We start from the raw sequence: 19,134 nt of genomic DNA on the forward strand, positions 1-19,134 counted from the left end.
AGAAAAATATTAAACATGATTATAATAAACTACAATTACACATTTAATTTGAATGTTTACCTCACCCCCAGCATACAAATCCCAATGGATAAAACATGACTTCTTTTCAGGCGTTTTAGTCCCACTTTTTAGTCCCACCACTGTGGGAGCTTTCCTCTCAGCATCGGTCCCTCAAGCTCCAAGCCATGTTGGATTGAGACATGTTTACTAAACTGCAGGCTTGAATGCGTCTGGATAATGTCTGCCCTCGGGGCAGTGGCTGGCAGAGAGAGGTTGCTATGCTTCTGCTTGTGTAATCAACCCTCAACAGTAGGCCTAGTGACCACCACAGCACCTTTCAAATCACAAACCAGCTGCCTAGTGCTTGCAATGCTACAAGTTTGCGTTACATAGGCTACTGTAGTTAGGCTATGCGCTAGTGAAGCTATAGGAACTAATGACTAGGGTTAGTGAATTGCAGTTAGGGTTGGTCTATCATAAGCTGCCTGCTACCTTTGTAACCAAACTGCTGCCAGGTCTTCACGGCAAGTGTCTTCACTGACATTTTCAACCTCTCCATGTCCGAATCTGTAATACCAACATGTTTTAAGCAGACCACCATAGTCCCTGTACCCCAAAACACTTAGGTAACCTGCCTAAATGACTACCGACCCCTAGCACTCACGTCTGTAGCCATGAAGTGCTTTGAAATGCTGGTCAGTTGTATTTGTATTTATTATGGGTCCTCATTAGGTGCTGCCAAAGCAGCAGCTACTCTTCCTGGGGTCCAGCAAAATTTAGGCAGTTTATACAATTTTAAAAACATTACAATGCATTCACAGATTTCACTGCACACTGTGTGACCTCAGGCCCATACTCATCAATAAGCTAAGGAACCTGGGACTAAACACCTCCCTCTGCAACTGGATCCTGGACTTCCTGACGGGCCGACCCCAGGTGGTAAGGGTATGTAACAACACATCTGCCACGCTGATCCTCAACACGGGGGCCCCTCATGGGTACGTGCTCAGTCCCCTCCTGTACTCCCTGTTCACTCATGACTGCACGGCCAGGCAAGACTCCAACACCATCATTAAGTTTGCCGATGGCACAACAGTGGTAGGCCTGATCACTGACAACGACGAGGCAGCCTATAGGGAGGAGGTCAGAGACCTGGCTGTGTGGTGCCAGGACAACAACGTCTCCCTCAACATGATCAAGACAAAGGAGATGATTGTGGACTACAGGAAAAAGAGGACCGAGCACACCCCCATTCTCATCGACGAGGCTGTAGTGGGTCGTCAGATCCTCAAAAAGTTATACAGCTGCACTATCGAGAGCTTCACTGCCTGGTATGGCAACTGCTCGGACTCTGACTGCAAGGCACTACAGAGGGTAATGCGTACGGCCCAGTACATCACTGGGGCAAAGCTTCCTGCCATCCAGGACCTCTACCCCAGGCGGTGTCAGAGGAAGGCCCTAAAAATTGTCAAAGACTCCAGCCACCCTAGTCATAGACTGTTCTCTCTGCTACCGCATGGCAAGCGGTACCGGAGCTCCAAGTCTAGGTCCAAAAAGCTTCTAAACAGCTTCTAACCCCAAGCCATAAGACTCCTGAACATCTAATCAAATGGCTACCCAGACTATTTGCATTGCCCCCCGGTCTTTTACACCGCTGCTACTCTCTGTTGTTATCATCTATGCATAGTAACTTTAATAACTCTACCTACATGTACATATTACCTCAACTAACCGGTGCCCCCGCACATTGACTCTGTACTGGTACCCCCCTGTGTATAGACTCGCTATTGTTATTTTATTGCTGCTCTTTAATTACTTGTTACTTTTATTTCTTATTCTTCAACTGCATTGTTGGTTAGGGGCTCGTAAGTAAGAATTTCACTGTAAGGTCTACACCTGTTGTATTCGGCGCATGTAACTAATACAATTTGATTTGAAAAAGGCTGGTCCCCTCCGTATCCTTGGTGCTCGAAATGGGACTGTCGGTGGATGAGTTTGGGATTTCAGACCTTGGTACAGTCTGTGCTATCTGGGCCTCTCCTTCACCAAAGGACCATGCAGAGGATGGTGGGGTAGTTACTGTTTGGCCTGTCCAATCTGTGGCTTCTACAGCCCCGTAGCACTCACTTCCGTCATCATGAAGTGCTTTGAGAGACTAGTCAAGGAACATATCACCTCCACCCTACCTGACACCCTAGACCCACTCCAATTTGCTTACCGTCCCAATAGGTCCACAGACGACGCAATCGCAATCACACTGCACAATGCACACTGCCCTAACCCATCTGGACAAGAGGAATACCTATGTAAGAATGCTGTTCATCGACTACAGCTCAGCATTTAACACCATAGTACCCTCCAAACCCGTCATTAAACTCGAGACCCTTGGTCTCGACCCCGCCCTGTGCAACTGGATCCTGGACTTTCTGACGGGCCGCCCCCAGGTGGTGAGGGTAGGAAACAACATCTCCACCCCTCTAATCCTCAACACTGGGGCCCCACAAGGGTGCATTCTCAGCCCTCTCCTGTACTCCCTGTTCACCCATGACTGCGTGGCCATGCACGCCTCCAACTCAATCATCAAGTTTGCAGACGACACTACAGTGGTAGGCTTGATTACCAACAACGATGAGACAGCCTACAGGGAGGAGGTGAGGGCCCTCGGAGTGTGGTGTCAGGAAAACAACCTCACACTCAACGTCAACAAAACAAAGGAGATGATCGTGGACTTCAGGAAACAGCAGAGGGAGCACCCCCCTATCCACATCGACGGGACAGTAGTGGAGAGGTGGAAAGTTTTACGTTCCTCGGTGTAGACATCACAGACAAACTGAAATGGTCCACCCACACAGGCAGTGTGGTGAAGAAGGCGCAACAGCGCCTCTTCAAACTCAGGAGGCTGAATACATTTGGCTTGTCACCAAAAACACTCACAAACTTTTACAGATGCACAATCGAGAGCATCCTGTTGGGCTGTATCACTGCCTGGTACGGCAACTGCTCCGCCCACAACCGCAAGGCTCTCCAGAGGGTAATGAGGTCTGCACAACGCATCACCAGGGGCAAACTACCTGCCCTCCAAGACACCTACACCACCCGATGTCACAGGAAGGCCAAAAAAATCATCAAGGACAACAACCACCCGAGCCAATGCCTGTTCACCCCGCTATCATCTAGAAGGCAAGGTCAGTACAGGTGCATCAAAGCTGGGACCAAGAGACTGAAAAACAGCTTCTATCTCAAGGCCATCAGACTGTTAAACAGCCATCACTAACATAGAGGGGCTGCTGCCAACACACTGACTCAAATCTCTAGCCACTTTAATTATAAAAAATTGGATGTAATAAATGTATCACTAGTCACTTTAAACAATGCCACTTTATATAATGTTTACATACCCTACATTACTCATCTCATATGTATAAACTGTACTCTATACCATCTACTGCATCTTGCCTATGCCGTTCGGCCATCGCTCATCCATATATTTATATGTACATATTGTTATTCTTAAATTGTTAGATATTACTGCACTGTCGGAACTAGAAGCACAAGCATTTCGCTACACTCGCATTAACATCTGCTAACCATGTGTATGTGACCAATAACATTTGATTTGATTTGATTTGGTGGTCCAGTCACAGTGGGATGTATGGTTGGCTTCGCTTGAACAGGAATTTGGAATAATAACTGTAACAACTTATAGGGAGACTTATAGTTCCCTCACTAACTTTAAACATCAGCTATCTGAGCAGCTTACCGATCGCTGTAGCTGTACACAGCCCATCTGTAAATAGCCCATCCAATCTACCTACCTCATCGCCAAATTGTTTTTATTTACTTTTTTGCTCTTTTGCACACCAGTATTTCTACTTGCACATCATCATCTGCACATCTATCACTCCAGTGTTCATTTGCTAAATTGTAAGTACTTCGCTACTATGGCCTATTTATTGCCTTACCTCCTCACACCATTTGCACACACTGTATATAGACTTTTTTCTATTGTGTTATTGACTGTACGTTTGTTTATTCCATGTGTAACTCTGTGTTGTTGTTTGTGTAGCACTGCTTTGCTTTATCTTGGCCAGGTCGCAGTTGTAAATGAGAACTTGTTCTCCACTGGCCTACCTGGTTAAAAAAGGTAAAATAAAAAAAATTGGTTTTGTCTCAGTTGTTGGGGATGAGTTGAAAATAACCTCAGATTTGTTTGCTGTCTTGGAGTTGCAAATGTGTTGCCTCACTTCTAGATGTTGTCTCTCTGGATCTTACCCACGCTGTCCCACTTGTAGCATTTGCCCCTTTGAATTCCACCTGTTCAACTGTAACAGTCACTTCTTGGAATGGTACCTGATCTGTTGTACTAATTGCCACTGTTCCGGGAATTACACCTGCATCGTTTCACTTGCGGCAGTTGTTCCACCTGTGCTGTTTCACTAATAGTGGTTGATACTTAGAATTCTACCTGTCTAGTGGTTGTTTCTAAGAACTTGCAATGTTGCACTTCTAGCGGTGGTTCCTTGAAATTGCACCTGTGTTGTTTCACTTGTAATGGTTGTTCATTGGAATTCCTCCTGTCCTATTTCACTTGTAGTGTTTCTTCCTTGGAATTCCACATGTTCTGTTTCACTTGCAATGGTTGTTCTTTGAAATTCCACCTTTGATGTTTCACTTGTAACGGATGTTCCTTGGAGTTCTACTTGTGCTGTTTCATTTCTATTGGTTGTTCCTTGGAATTCTGCCTGCATTGTGGCAGTTGTGGCAGCTGCTCCTTGGAATTCTACTGGTTCTGTTTGACTTGTAACGGATGATCCTTGGCACTCTACCTGTGCTGTTTGTCTGTTGGTATTTGTCCTGTGTTGCTTTGTTTGTTGTACTTGGAGTCATTGATGTCACATTACTCCAGTAGATAATGGAACCAGAGGTCTGTGTATGTGAGGAACTGGTGGGTGATGATTTTCTTCCTGTTTCTTCAGCCTGAGTCCTCTCAATTGATGTTGTTTTTGGGAAGGTGGAGGTGCCCTCCTGAGATTTCTCTGTTGAGAGAAACTGTTGGTCCATTGTTGAGTACGAGCTAAAGGGCACTGTGGTATAGGAAGCAGGGGTTGATGTAGTGTATGTCAAAATAGGGTCCAATGTTGTTGAAGTATGATAATATATAGGTGAGATTGATAGCAGTCTGGGGGACTCTGCAAAAAGGCAGAATTAAAAACATTAGCTACAAAAGGAAACTTTAAAGGCACAGTCTTGGATCAAGGAATCTGTTAAAAGTAGTTTAAATGATTGATATTTCTTTTTGAAGAATATAACTTTTAAATGCCTCATGAGCTTAGCACAACTGTCTTACCCTATCATAACCCCAAATATATTTATATTACTCCATTGTTTACAAACGACAATGTAAACAAAGAATGTATAGCTTAAAAATATGTTAAAACTATCAAGTGAATGATATTTGAAAGGGGTTACATTACTACAAGCTCAATTCCTCAGCTGTATACCAAAACAAGTGGCAGGGCTACTGTAGCTAACATGTTGCATATTTCTTACTATTTTTATTTCAATTGTAAGAGTTACATCAGAGGCTTAATGTTGATCATAACATTTCTGTCACTGTTACTGAGCACACCCTCACCTGTGCATGGCAGAGTGTTCTCCATAGTCCAGTACATTTTGTGGTTAGTCTCCTTGAACGTGAGCACAACGTCTACCCTATAGAAAGGCTGTGCAAGCCGGCCGTCAGTGGGGCAGTTCTGTAAAAGACGTTTTGATTATATACAGTGCATTCGGAAAGTACTTAGACCCCTTGCGTTTTTTTTTTTTCCTAATTTATTAAAAATAGAAATAACTTATTTACATAAGTATTCAGACCCTTTGTTATGAGACTCGAAATTGAGCTCAGGTGCATCCTGTTTCCATTGATCATCCTTGATATGTTTCTACAACTTCATTGGAGTCCACCTGTGGTCATTTCAATTGATTGGACATGATTTGGAAAGACACATACCTGTCTATATAAGGTCCTACAGTTGACAGTGCATGTCAGAGCAATAACCAAGCCATAAGGTCAAAGGAATTGTTCGTAGAGCTCCGAGACAGGATTGTGTCAGGGCACAGATCTGGGGAAGGGTACCAAAACATTTCTGCACATTGAAGGTCCCCAAGAACACAGTGGCCTACATCATTCTTGAATGGAAGAAGTTTGGAACCACCAAGACTTCCTAGAGCTGTCCGCCCAGCCAAACTGAGCAATTGGGGGAAAAGGGCCTAGGTCAGGGAGGTGACCAATAACCCGATGTTCACTCTGGCAGAGCTCTAGAGTACCTCTGTGGAGATGGGAGAACCTTCCAGAAGGACAACCATCTCTGCAGCACACCACCAATCAGGCCTTTATGGTAGAGTGGCCAGACGGAAGCCACTCCTCAGTAAAAGGCACATGACAGCCTGCTTGGAGTTTGCCAAAAGTCACCTAAAGACTCTCAAACCATGAGAAACAAAATTCTCATGGTCTAACAAAATGTGGAAAAAGTCAAGGGATCTGAATACTTTCCGAAAGCACTGTATACAGTATTTAGCCTGTATGATAAATGTAGAAATTGCATTAATATAGGTCAAAATGCTATGGCTCAGTCGGTTAGAGAAGAAGAAGAAGAAGAAGAAGAAGAAGATGGGCCATTAATCAGACGCTTTTATCCAAAGCGACTTACAGTCTTGTGTGCATGCTAGTACATGGAGGGTTGTGAGTGTGATTCTCACATCAGCCACGCGTCACTATGAACTGTAAATCGCTTTAGATAAAAACGTCTGCTAAATAGCCACATCAATTTGCACCAAATGGTCAGAAAAATACTTTACAGAAACACACCTACCTTGACCTGTATGATAAGGGCTGTAGGGATGCTGAGTTGGACAAAGTCATGGGTCTCATAGACAGTGAACTTCTCTGTCTGGTTCACAGAAACACTGCTAACTGTTAGGGTGTCACTCTCGTAGCCTCCTCTTTTTGTCAAACCCATGCGCCGTTTAAAAATGTGCACTATAGTGTCCTCTGCTGCTGGGCTGGACACTGACACCACTATGGACATCAAAAGGGAGGGTGTGTGAGGAGGTGGCATTACGTTGTGGGCATAGAGATACTTGAAATTAACATTACATTCGTGTTCAATTTCATTCAGTGGTTTCAGGCATCAAAAAGCGAGTCCATGAAAAAAAACTGGTACAGGTTTTTGTGGCAAGCTATCACTAGGAGACAATAGAGTGCATTGTGCATTGTGGCAATTGTTCTGCCAATAGCACAGCACAACCTAATGTTTTAGTGCCCACAACTGTATCAAATTGTTTTGGATTTTCAGTAAAACTTGATGGGATACAAGCTGCATAACTATTATGATATCATGCCTGTGACAGTTTATGACAGTGAAAAACACTGACATGACTGACATATTTTAAACTACTTTTAAATGTTATGCCTCTTTTCATTATTGATATAATGCACAATAAATGCCTTATGAGCTAATTATATAGACACTTATAAATGACAAATTAGTGGCTAATATGTTTACCTTAAAATACAATTTTACCCATAATTTCTAACAAGCATCATGTCACACGTGTGACAGTTCTAGGCCATAGCTTAAGTAAAGTGATACCAGATTGTCTAAACAAAGTAAATGATTGTTGCTTCTCGTGACCCACCATTTGGACAGGTAGCTTCCATACTGTAGGCATACTGTCCACTGACCAACTTCAAGGCAAGAAATTCCCCTGTCCTTTCCATTACCTGTCATTTAAAGTTAATCCAAGAACAAACAATTACAACAATCTGAAGTTGCCCATCCATTTGAGAACTACAATAAGTATTTTCCTTTTATGGATGGCCAAATACGTCATTGAAATGCAAATAATTCTCTACAGTTCACCAACATTATTAACTTGGTGGAATCAGAATGGTGGACACAGCGATCAGGCTGGTTCCAGAAGGTTGTAACATTATTGGTTTCCATTGTAATTTCTTGAATGGCCACAATGTGGCAGCTTACTGTCACAGGACTCAAGATTTCTCTCCTCTTGCCTTGAACTGTGATGCTTGCTCCATTCATGTCAGCGTATACCTGGATCAAGCTAGCATCCTCAAGGGCTACAATTAGATTACCCCTCAGGGAAAGTGACCATTGAAGCTGTAAACGGACAAATGCGTGCATGTGCACACACAACACGTACACACACACACAACATGTACACACACACAAACGCATACATACACACATAGTGTTAGCACATTGTACGATCTGATGCATGCATTAAATGACTACAGACACAGAGTGTACAGTGTATGTATAACTTGTTAACCTCATTGTTCCAGCTGTCCAGTGGGATCTGTCTGATCACCTGTGGGAATTCTGTATGTCATTTTCAGCTATGGTCACAACACCAATGATCATTAACAAAGATACCATTTGGTGCAGGATAATGTGCCTTTTATTCAAGGTATCGTAAACTTATGTACAAAACAGCCACCTCCCTGCCCAATCGCAATCGCCCACCGACCCACACACACACACACACACACACACACACACACACTTTAAATACTTTATTTGAATTCACAGAGATATTGCTAATGTACATCACTGAATTGTAAAGCTTTACCTGTATGTAGTCTGGATCACACTGAATGTGTTCTCTGTTGGGTGGTGCAGGAACCATTGGACACTTCATTATGAAGCTGTGAGTTCGACCTCCAAACCGGTTGATTCTTTTCACCAAATTCAGCACAAGGACATTGTTGCCATGCTGCTAGGATGTAACCATCACACAAAACAAAAAGGGGTTATACTGGGTCAGGCAAAGGTAGCCTAATAGCTACAATGTATCTTGCCCACATCCCATCACAAATGTAAACACATTTGAGCATTGGCTGAAGGGAGTTTCCACCACTGTTAATTCATGTCTGATGAGGAGTGTGCAAGATAACACTTAATGAATAATAATAATAATAATAATAATAATGTATTGCATTTGTAAAGAACTTTTCATAACAAGATCATCTCGAAGTGAATAAGGAGAAGGGTGCAGAATCGGGACATAGCCAAGTAGCCAAGTCCTACATTGCTGCTATCTTACCTGATGTTGGACAAAACAGCCATTGTACATAACTCTAAAGATGTAGTTCTTGTCAGGATCTTTGTGTAGTGAGAATCCACATGCAGACAGCTGGAGGTTCAGCTGATCCAGGAAGGCAAGGCTGATTACTGAGGACAGAGGGATGAAAAGGCATTACAAAACAAACGTAAGGGCAATACATCATAATAATGCAGTCTAATCTTGATTGTGACACAACCGCTCATGTAGAATACAAAATGTGAAATGTTCATGAAAGATATATGTGATGTAGCTTAATGTCAAAAAGTATATTTGAAATGTTTCACAAAAAGCTGTAACATAGCTGGTACCCAGTAGGCAAAACTGTGCAAATCTGGTTGAATTGACATAATAATAACAACGTCATTACAACCAGTTAATGGTTGCAATGACATCATTTCAACCAGTTTTGCCCGCTGGGTAGATTGTTAGGTTATTAGTTAATTAAACTGGGATAGTCACCTTGAATTCTTAGGGCCCCGGAGAGCCAGAGTCTCAAGCCCTCTATTCTCATTCTGTGGACCCACACCTCCATGTACTCTGAGAAGCATTCCACATCTCCCTCTGAAAATACGTTTCATTTCAGTGGGTTGGTTCTAGTGTTCCAAAGCTACCTGTAATTTACCAAAGTTGCCGGAATCTTATGTAATTTTGGTCATTAACAGGCAATCTATTGCAATCTATGGTAACTTGGGTAATTTATACTTGAATTAAAAATATATATTTGTATACAGTAGGCCTAGTAGACCTATTCATTTTCTACGTCTCTGTATTGTCCATGAGTTTCTAGTAGATAAACCATACATCCTGCTATTCTACAAATTTCACCTAGACTTCTGCCATGTTCATACTATCTGGTTGACTAGCCAAAAGGCTAGAGAGGAGCCCCCTGGAGCTGCCCTTCCTGCCTGGTCAGTAATTCAGCCATGATTACTACAAGTTTAGATTGCTGGCTAGACTAATTTACGTAGCAATCTATAAAATGTTAGCTGACATGGCTAATTGAGTGATTGTCAGTGATTGACATAACAAGAGGAAAACAACTGATGCACTACCAACTCCCTAAATTGCAATATTGTGTAATCTACTATCCTAACTCCCAACAGTAAGTTGCAACTTTTTTTTTCACGAGGCCCCCTGATGATGTGAGACCCCAGGCAATGAATTGCCTTGGTGGCCTAATGGTAAGTGAAAAAAGCATCTAATCAACAATGTCATTATTAGGTGTGCTTGCTGAAAGCAAAGCCAAACTTTAGAAACTGTTAATACTTTTTATTTCACTGGAAATAAAGCCACTAGCTCCAAAACTCTTAAACCTACCAACACCAAAACAACTTTAAAACATGCAGGCTGGCACTGGTGTGTGCTTGAAAACATATTTTTGATACTACTAATACTTTGGACCCTATAACCATATTTGCATACATCTCAGTGCATTTCAGAGGCCATAGACTTGAATGGGTAAATGTTGACATGTAACTAGTCTTCAACAGTTTAAGCTAGAAACGCCATTCAAACTTTAAAATGTGCAGACCGGTCTGGAATAGGTTCCTTGTATACCGATTTTGATACCATTTATTCTTTTTTGAACTCTAACCATTTTAAATGTGCATAAAAGCTCCATAGGCCTGAAAGGGAAGTATTTGGTTTCACCACTGCTCTTGAACCGTTGAAGCTACTAACACCAAAACAACTTTATAACGGGCAGGCTGACTGTCTTCAGGTTGCTTGAAAAACAATTGATACTACCTATACTTTTTACACTACAACCACATTTGCATAGATCCCAATGCATTTCAATTTCCATAGACTTGAATGGGAAACATTCAGGCCTTCAACCGTTTAAGCTAGAAACGCCACACAAACTTTAAAACATGCAGACCGGTCTGGAATAGGTTCCTTGTATACAGCTTTTTGATACCATTTATCATTTCTGAACCATAACCAGAGTGGATCCCCCATAATTCGCACTCCGACTATAACCATTTTAAATGTACATAAAAGCTCCATAGGCTTGAATAGGAAATATTTGGATTCGTCACTGCTCTTGAACTGTTACAAACTGCTACAAACACCAAACCAGCGTTGACATGTACGTGGGTCGTTACACCAATTAGGTGCCTTTTCAGTGGTGCAGTGTTTCCCAAACTCGGTCCTTGGGACCCCAAGGGGTGCACATTTTGGTTTTTGCCCTAGCACTACACAGCTGATTCAAATAATGTATGGGCCTAATAGTAAAGACGTCATTGAACAGTAACAATTCATTACATTTTAATGTGGCATGAGCACAACCAGTCATGATATTTTCATCTGATTGTCAAACAAATCACTTCAGAAAGTGAGCTACCTGGGGCTTTATACTGACTTCACAACCGTTTTAAATAGGCATAAAAGCTCTATAGACTTCAAAAGGCCACATTTGGATTTGCCACTGAGGTGTTTATGCTACAAGCAACAAAACAAAGTTCCATTCCAAACTGACTCTACTTCGATAGCTTCAAACACAGCTTTTGCTCAAATTCATGGTACTTTAAAAACAATTAAGCTTGTTGTATGGCGGAATGCAGGCTTCAAGATTCTGAACTGAAAGGACTGCCACAGATACATTTAATAGCTTCAAAACACATTATATGGCTTATGTGCTATAGTACTCACTCTAGCACAATATACTAGCCTGCTATAACCCACTATAATAACTCCACACCAACAAACCACCCAAAATAGGTCACTATAACTAACACATAGCCAATGAAAACCCTATTACTACCATTACTATTACTATAATTACTACTGCCATCACTACCACTACTACTACTATTTCACAACCATAAATATTTCAAGACTACCAAGCACACCACATTTACTTTAGTAAATGTCCTTTTCTAGGTTTCAATTAACTTTGCAACTCTTCCAACTATTGACTTTTTTCACAACTGACACCAGTTTGGCGACAAAACTGTTACAACAAAGACATATATATTGACATAGTAAAATAAATAAAAGTGTGTACAAAAAATAAAGGATATTTCATGCTGAACCCCTCATATTAAACACCAATAGTGTTCACTAAGTTGATGGTTTATATTTAGGATCATGTTTTACAGCTTTGTCATTCTATTTTTATTTTTATAATAATCTTATTTGATCATTTTACATATTTTAAATGTGATAAGGCCACACAGAGGGACAGCGATAATTGCAGACACCTGTGATAATCTGAAGTACCCAAAAGGGTCACTATGTCATCTGATAAAATACAAATAAAAACTTGAAAGTTACCAAAATGCTGGTAGTTTATTGGTAAACTTAGAAATTTTCCAGTAATATACCCTCCCTTTGCAACCCTAGTTAGTTATTTTTCCTGCCTCTCAGTTGTCCAATGTCAAACACTGACATACAATTCTTACATAAAACTAAATATAGCTTAGAAAGGGAAAAAACCTTCATAGATCAATTAACCATACCTGTTAAAGTTGCTGGTGGGTTCCCCATCCAGTCTCTTTTCTGAACTTTCAAGACACCCCCTTTGATAGGCAGGACAAAACAACTACAGAAAACAAGGCAGAATAGTTTAGACAAATAGGGTAGTCCTACTGTCAAATAAATCAATAGTCACTCTTGTAAGAAAAGAAAATACTTTAATTTGAAGTGTTTAAGCATTCCTGTGTAGATAAACAGATTATACAAAACATGCAGGCCAAGACATTATCTAACACATACAGTAAATAGCCATTTTGTCATAAAATCTAATAAAGAATGACTTTGAATTTATATCGACTTTACACCTAGGCCAACGTTACAGCCTAAAATATTGGTAATTAAAAACAAAAAAGAAACACAAAAGTGAGTATCAATTTTAAACTTTAGTACTTACATAGTAAGGATGACACCAAGCATAGTCCAATCCATGCCACTTTGTGATTGAGGTAGGCAAACTGTTGTTGTGTGGGTTTTTATAGGTGCAGTGCATTCTCAGCTGTGTTTGTCTTGAAATATAACAAGTAAATACCAGGGAAATGAAAGCAAAGGATCAGAGCAGTCACCAGATATATCCAAGTGTGAAAATTCACCTGGGTCCTTTGAAGAATGTAAAGGGGGAAGTGATTATGACAAGCCAGGTGTAGTAGGGCTACACCTGTAGGGATGTTTTGATACTTTACTTTACAAAATCTCATTGATTAACAGCATGTACAAAGTTAAGCAATATGTTTATATTTGTGATCATAATCTCAATAAAGTATAGGCAAAGCCATGATTCATGAATAAAGTGGACAATTCTCTCAAATTCATTTGCCTACTGAGTCAATTTTACATAAAAGGAACATAATCTACACTGCATCTATTGATAAATGTAGCGTATATGGGAGCAGTGGCGATTGGTGACGTTTAAGATAAGGGAGGACGATAATATTTTTGATGAGCATGGCCTTATTTCTATTACAGCAAATTGGATGACTGTCATTCATATTTCATTCACCCAGCTCAATGTTACATCAATAGGTTTAGGCTACTACACGATACTCAAATTTTCCCTATACCCATCATGAGGTTGCTACAACCTAGCCTACAAAGGAAAGTTTATAATGTGGGTTCACATTTCGAGAGAAAAGTTGGATTAATCAAGGTGACACAGTGACACATTCAATACCGCCTTTCACACTCTTGCCTGCATCTAGCTGATCTAGTCCAACAGTTGCAAACAAGAGTTTCTATTGAACAAATTGTTGTTTATTCACAGTTAGTTTACTTCCGTTTAAGAAACGTTTTTAAACAGAATCGGCTAAATGATCACACGCAAACACAGTTCACTTTCATAGCAGCCACATACAAACAGCATGAACATTTTGCTCATAGTATAATTCCTTCTCGCATCTACGTGCTCTCCTCCTCTCTCCTTTTCCCTTCGCTTGTGGACTTCAGTGCACAACACATCAGTTGTCTGTGACCAGACGAAGAAACCTTTCCAAGCCAAACCTTCATATCATAACCGCTAACCACTACACACAGCCTACATCACTGTCAACATATTATCTAACAATGTTAGTAACGTCATAGTCAACATAGTTACTAAAACTAACGCGTTAGTAAACCCGCTACAATCATGCAGTATAGTGTACAGTCAGCAAGCAGTTTAGCAGTTAAAAAAGCTTGCCTTGACTTGGAAGAGTTCAATGGTTGGATAGCCATAGCAAGCTAGCTAACATTCGTATGATATCGATATCGCATAGAAAAATGCAACTGATATCGATACAGATTTTCCAATTGAATAGTTGGAGTAAAAGCCTATCGACACTCCGTATTATCCAGTACCCCATGAAATAACACAATATATAGATTCTACAGACCCTACTGAGAACTCCCACCCCGCTTTTACATCAGCACATAATAGTTGTTTCTCTATAAGCCAATATGTAATTCACATACAGTGTATTGCTTTGAGTGGGTGGAATGGAGTGGGTGGAATAAAAGCCCAGCAACACTTCGTTTTATCCAGTACTAACCGAACCCCACTTTTACATCGGCATAATGAATCGTTTTTTCTCTAGAAGCCAATATGTATACTACTGTTCAAAAGTTTGGCATCACTTAGAAATGTCCTTGTTTTTGAAAGAAAAGCACATTTTTTGTCCATTAAAATAACATCAAATTGATCAGAAATACAGTGTAGACATTGTTAATGTTGTAAATGACTATTGTAGCTGGAAACAGCAGATTTTGTTATGGAATATCTACATAGGCGTACAGAGGCCCATTATCAGCAACCATCCCTCTGTCATGATTCCCACCGAAGGTGGCGCCCCCTCCTGCTCGGGTGGCGCTCGGCGGTCGTCGTCACCGGCCTACTAGCTGCCACTGATTCCCTTCTTTTTCCCCCCTTTCTGTTATTGTTTGCACCTGTTCTTAGTGGGGGTGATTAGCGGGGCTATATGAGCTAGCTGGCCCGCCTACTCTTTGTGCGGGATTGTTTATCTGTTGTATGCTTGTGTACACGCTGGATGTGTTTTTGCGCTAGTGCGTTGGTTTTGCGCCGACTGTGTTTTCCCCTGTGTTTGGGGCACTTTGTTTTGTGTGCGCTCTCATCGCTGTTTGGGGTGGCTTGTGTTTTTCACCATTTGGCCCATTAAAAGCCACTACCCTGTATTCGCTGCTTCCTGCGTTTAATTCCTCACCCACGACGCCCGAGCATTACAGAATCCCGCACCACGACTATGGAGTCAGCAGGAGCAGCGGCCAACCCCCTTCCCTCGATGGAGGAAGGCGTGCTCCACCATACATCCGTCCTCCACCGAATCGGGTCCGCGATGGATCAGATGATGGAGAGGATGGACCGATGGGAGAGGAGTGGTCTCCTCTCTCCACCTCCGGCTCCTCCAACGCAGCCACCTCCGCCTCCCACTGCGTCTGTCTCTGGCGCGCTTCGTCTGGCGCTCCCGAGGGAGTATGATGGAGCGGCGGCTGGGTGCCAGGGATTTCTGCTCCAGCTCGAGCTATACCTGGCCACCGTCAGACCTGCTCCCTCGGGAGAGGAGAGCGTGAGTGCCCCCGTTTCCTGCCTGACAGGCCGAGCTCTGGAGTGGGCCAATGCTGTCTGGAATGGTCCGGACTCGGCGAGGGACCACTACCCAGAGTTCACCTGCCGCTTTCGGGCCGTGTTCGACCACCCTCCGGAAGGAAGAGCGGCGGGTGAGCGGCTGTTCCACCTCAGGCAGGAGACGAGGAGCGCGCAGGACTTCGCGCTGGAGTTCAGGACCTTGGCTGCTGGGGCGGGGTGGAACGACAGGGCCCTCATAGACCATTACTGGTGTAGTCTCCGGGCAGACGTCCACAGGGAGCTAGCCTGTCGGGACACCGCTCTTTCTCTTGATGAGCTCATTGATATGTCTATCCGACTGGACAATCTGCTGGCAGCCGGGGCGTTTGGAAAGGGTCCTGTCCGTTCCACCTCCGTGCACCCCCGCCCCTACTCCTATGGAGTTAGGGGGGGCTGTGCCAAGGGGCACCGGAGGAAGTGGCTCCTCCTGCACCAGCCGTGGTCGGAGAGGACACACGGCCGACCGGTGCTGGAGGAGTCAGTCTGGGAGTCGAGAGGGCAGGCAGAACACTTCTCGGTCACCCCACGTGAGTCAGCACCAAATTCACCCAGAACCCACTGTTGGTCACGTGTTCTTATTAATTTTGTTTTCAGATTTTTTTCCCCTCTTCCCAGCATAGGGCGTTAGACGATTGAGGCACAGCTGGGAACTTTATGGATCGCGGACTCGCCATTAAGCTGGGCATTCCGCGAGTGCCAATAGATTCCCCCTTCCCCGTGCACTCCCTAGATAGCCAGGGCTAGTCAGGGAGTCTACGGTTCCACTGGACATGGTAACGCAGGGGAATCATAAGGAACGGATTAGTTTCTTTCTTATCGATTCGCCTGCGTTTCCGGTGGTGCTGGGGGTCCCCTGGCTGGCTGATCACAATCCCCGGATTTCGTGGAAACAGGGGGTTCTCCAGGGGTGGTCAGAGGAGTGTTCAGGGAGGTGTCTAGGAGTTTCCATAGGTGCCACGTTGGTGGAGAGTCCAGACCAGGTGTCCACCGTGCACATTCCCCCTGAATACGCCGATTTGGCGATCGCTTTTTGTAAAAAGAGGGCGACCAAATTACCACCTCATCGACAGGGGGATTGTGCGATAGATCTCCAGGTTAACGCTGCGCTTCCCAAGAGTCACGTGTACCCCTTGTCAAAGGAGGAGACGGTGGCTAGGAGACATATGTCATGGAATCTCTAGGACAGGGGTACATTCGGACCTCCATCTCACCAGCCTCCTCGAGTTTCTTTTTTGTGAAGTAAAAGGAGGGAGGTCTGCGTCCGTGCATTGATTACAGAGGTCTAAATGCTATCACGGTGGGGTTTAGTTACCCGCTACCTCTCATCGTTACGGCGGTGGAATCATTTCACGGAGCAAAATTCTTCACAAAACTGGATCTCAGGAGCGCATATAACCTGGTGCGTATTAAGGATGGAGATGAGTGGAAAACCGCATTTAGTACCACATCGGGCCATTATGAGTACCTCGTCATGCCGTATGGATTGAAGAATGCTCCAGTCGTCTTTCAATCCTTTGTAGACGAGATTCTCAGGGACCTGCAAGGGCAGGGCGTGATTGTCTATATCGATGATATTCTGATATATTCCGCCACCCGTGCCGCGCATGTGTCCCTAGTACGCAAGGTGCTTGGGAGACTGCTGGAGCATGACCTATATGTTAAGGCTGAGAAATGTGTGTTTTCCAAACGAGCCGTTTCCTTCCTGGGTTATCGCATTTCCACCACGGGGGTGGTGATGGAGTGTGACCGCGTTAAGGCCGTGCGTAATTGGTCGACTCCAACCACGGTGAAGGAGGTGCAGCGGTTCTTAGGGTTTGCCCATTACTACCGGAGGTTTATCCGGGGTTTTGGCCAGGTAGCGGCTCCCATTACCTCACTGCTGAAGGGGGGGCCGGTGCGTTTGCGGTGGTCGACGGAGGCGGACGGAGCCTTCAAGAGGTTGAAGGTGCTGTTCACCGAAGCACCCGTGTTGGCGCACCCGGACCCGTCTCTAGCATTCATAGTGGAGGTGGACGCATCCGAGGCTGGGGTGGGTGCCGTGCTATCACAGCGCTCGGGTACGCCACTGAAACTCCGCCCCTGCGCTTTCTTTTCGAAGAAACTCAGTTCGGCGGAGCGTAACTATGATGTGGGGGACAGGGAGTTGCTAGCGGTGGTAAAAGCCTTGAGGGTGTGGCGACACTGGCTTGAGGGGGCTAAGCACCCCTTTCTCATCTGGACCGACCATCGAAATCTGGAGTATATCCGGGCAGCAAGGAGACTGAATCCGCGTCAGGCAAGGTGGGCCATGTTCTTCGCCCGGTTTAGGTTCACGATTTCCTATAGACCTGGCTCCCTGAACACGAGGGCCGACGCGCTGTCCCGTCTTTATGACACTGAGGATCGGCCCATCGATCCGACTCCCATCATTCCAGCGTCTAGGCTGGTGGCACCGGTGGTATGGGAGGTGGACGCGGACATCGAGCGGGCGTTAGTATTGGAACCTGCACCTTCACAGTGTACCGTGGGTCGCATGTACTCGTGATCAATTGATTCGGTGGGCGCACACTCTACCCTCTTCGGGTCATCCTGGTGTGGCGAGGACAGTGCGGAGGTTCAGGGGGAAGTACTGGTGGCCCACTTTGGCTAGGGACGTGAGGTTCTATGTCTCTTCCTGTTCGGTGTGCGCCCAGAGTAAGGCTCCTAGGCATCTCCCGAGAGGGAAGTTACAGCCCCTCCCCGTTCCACAACGGCCATGGTCGCACCTGTCTGTAGACTTCCTGACAGATCTTCCCCCGTCTCAGGGGAGCACTACGATCCTGGTGGTTGTGGATCGGTTTTCAAAGTCCTGCCGTCTCCTCCCGTTGCCCGGTCTCCCTACGGCCCTGCAGACTGCGGAGGCCCTATTTACCCACGTCTTCCGGCACTACGGGGTGCCGGAGGACATTGTCTCTGATCGAGGTTCCCAGTTCACATCCAGGGTCTGGAAGGCGTTTATGGAGCGGCTGGGGGTCTCGGTCAGTTTGACCTCCGGTTATCACCCCGAGAGTAATGGGCAGGCGGAGAGGGTAAACCAGGAGGTGGACAGGTTTCTGAGGTCGTATTGCCAGGACCGGCCAGGGGAGTGGGCGAGGTACATTCCTTGGGCGGAGTTAGCCCAGAACTCACTTCGTCACTCCTCTACTAACATGTCACCCTTTCAGTGTGTTTTGAGTTACCAGCCGGTCCTGGCACCATGGCACCAGAGCCAGACCGAGGCTCCTGCGGTGGAGGAATGGGTACAGCGCTCCAAGGAGACCTGGAGAGCTGTCCAGGAATCCCTGAAGGAGGCCAGTGGACGGCAGAAGAGGAGTGCTGACTGCCACCGCAGTGAGGCACCCGTGTTCGTACCGGGGGACTGGGTCTGGCTCTCGACCCGGAAC

The 19,134-nt window shown here is 44.5% G+C and overlaps 1 protein-coding gene across 1 annotated transcript; it reads right to left on the minus strand.

Moving 5' to 3' along the window:
* Positions 1-2,657: 2,657 nt before the first annotated feature.
* On the minus strand, positions 2,658-12,834 carry ciroz (ciliated left-right organizer protein containing ZP-N domains). The gene is made up of 10 exons (XM_082962098.1): positions 12,606-12,834; positions 9,604-9,705; positions 9,124-9,251; positions 8,650-8,793; positions 8,350-8,388; positions 8,040-8,177; positions 7,696-7,780; positions 6,870-7,075; positions 5,636-5,753; positions 2,658-5,189 (listed from the first exon to the last, which is right to left on the minus strand). Exons 1-10 carry the CDS (start codon positions 12,631-12,633, stop codon positions 4,717-4,719), a joined length of 1,461 nt encoding a protein of 486 aa, XP_082818224.1. The 5' UTR covers positions 12,634-12,834; the 3' UTR covers positions 2,658-4,716.
* Positions 12,835-19,134: the final 6,300 nt, after the last annotated feature.

Source organism: Salmo salar, chromosome 15 (genome assembly GCF_965601325.2).
Source record: "Salmo salar chromosome 15, fSalSal1, whole genome shotgun sequence".
NCBI classification, from domain to species: Eukaryota; Metazoa; Chordata; class Actinopteri; order Salmoniformes; family Salmonidae; genus Salmo; species Salmo salar.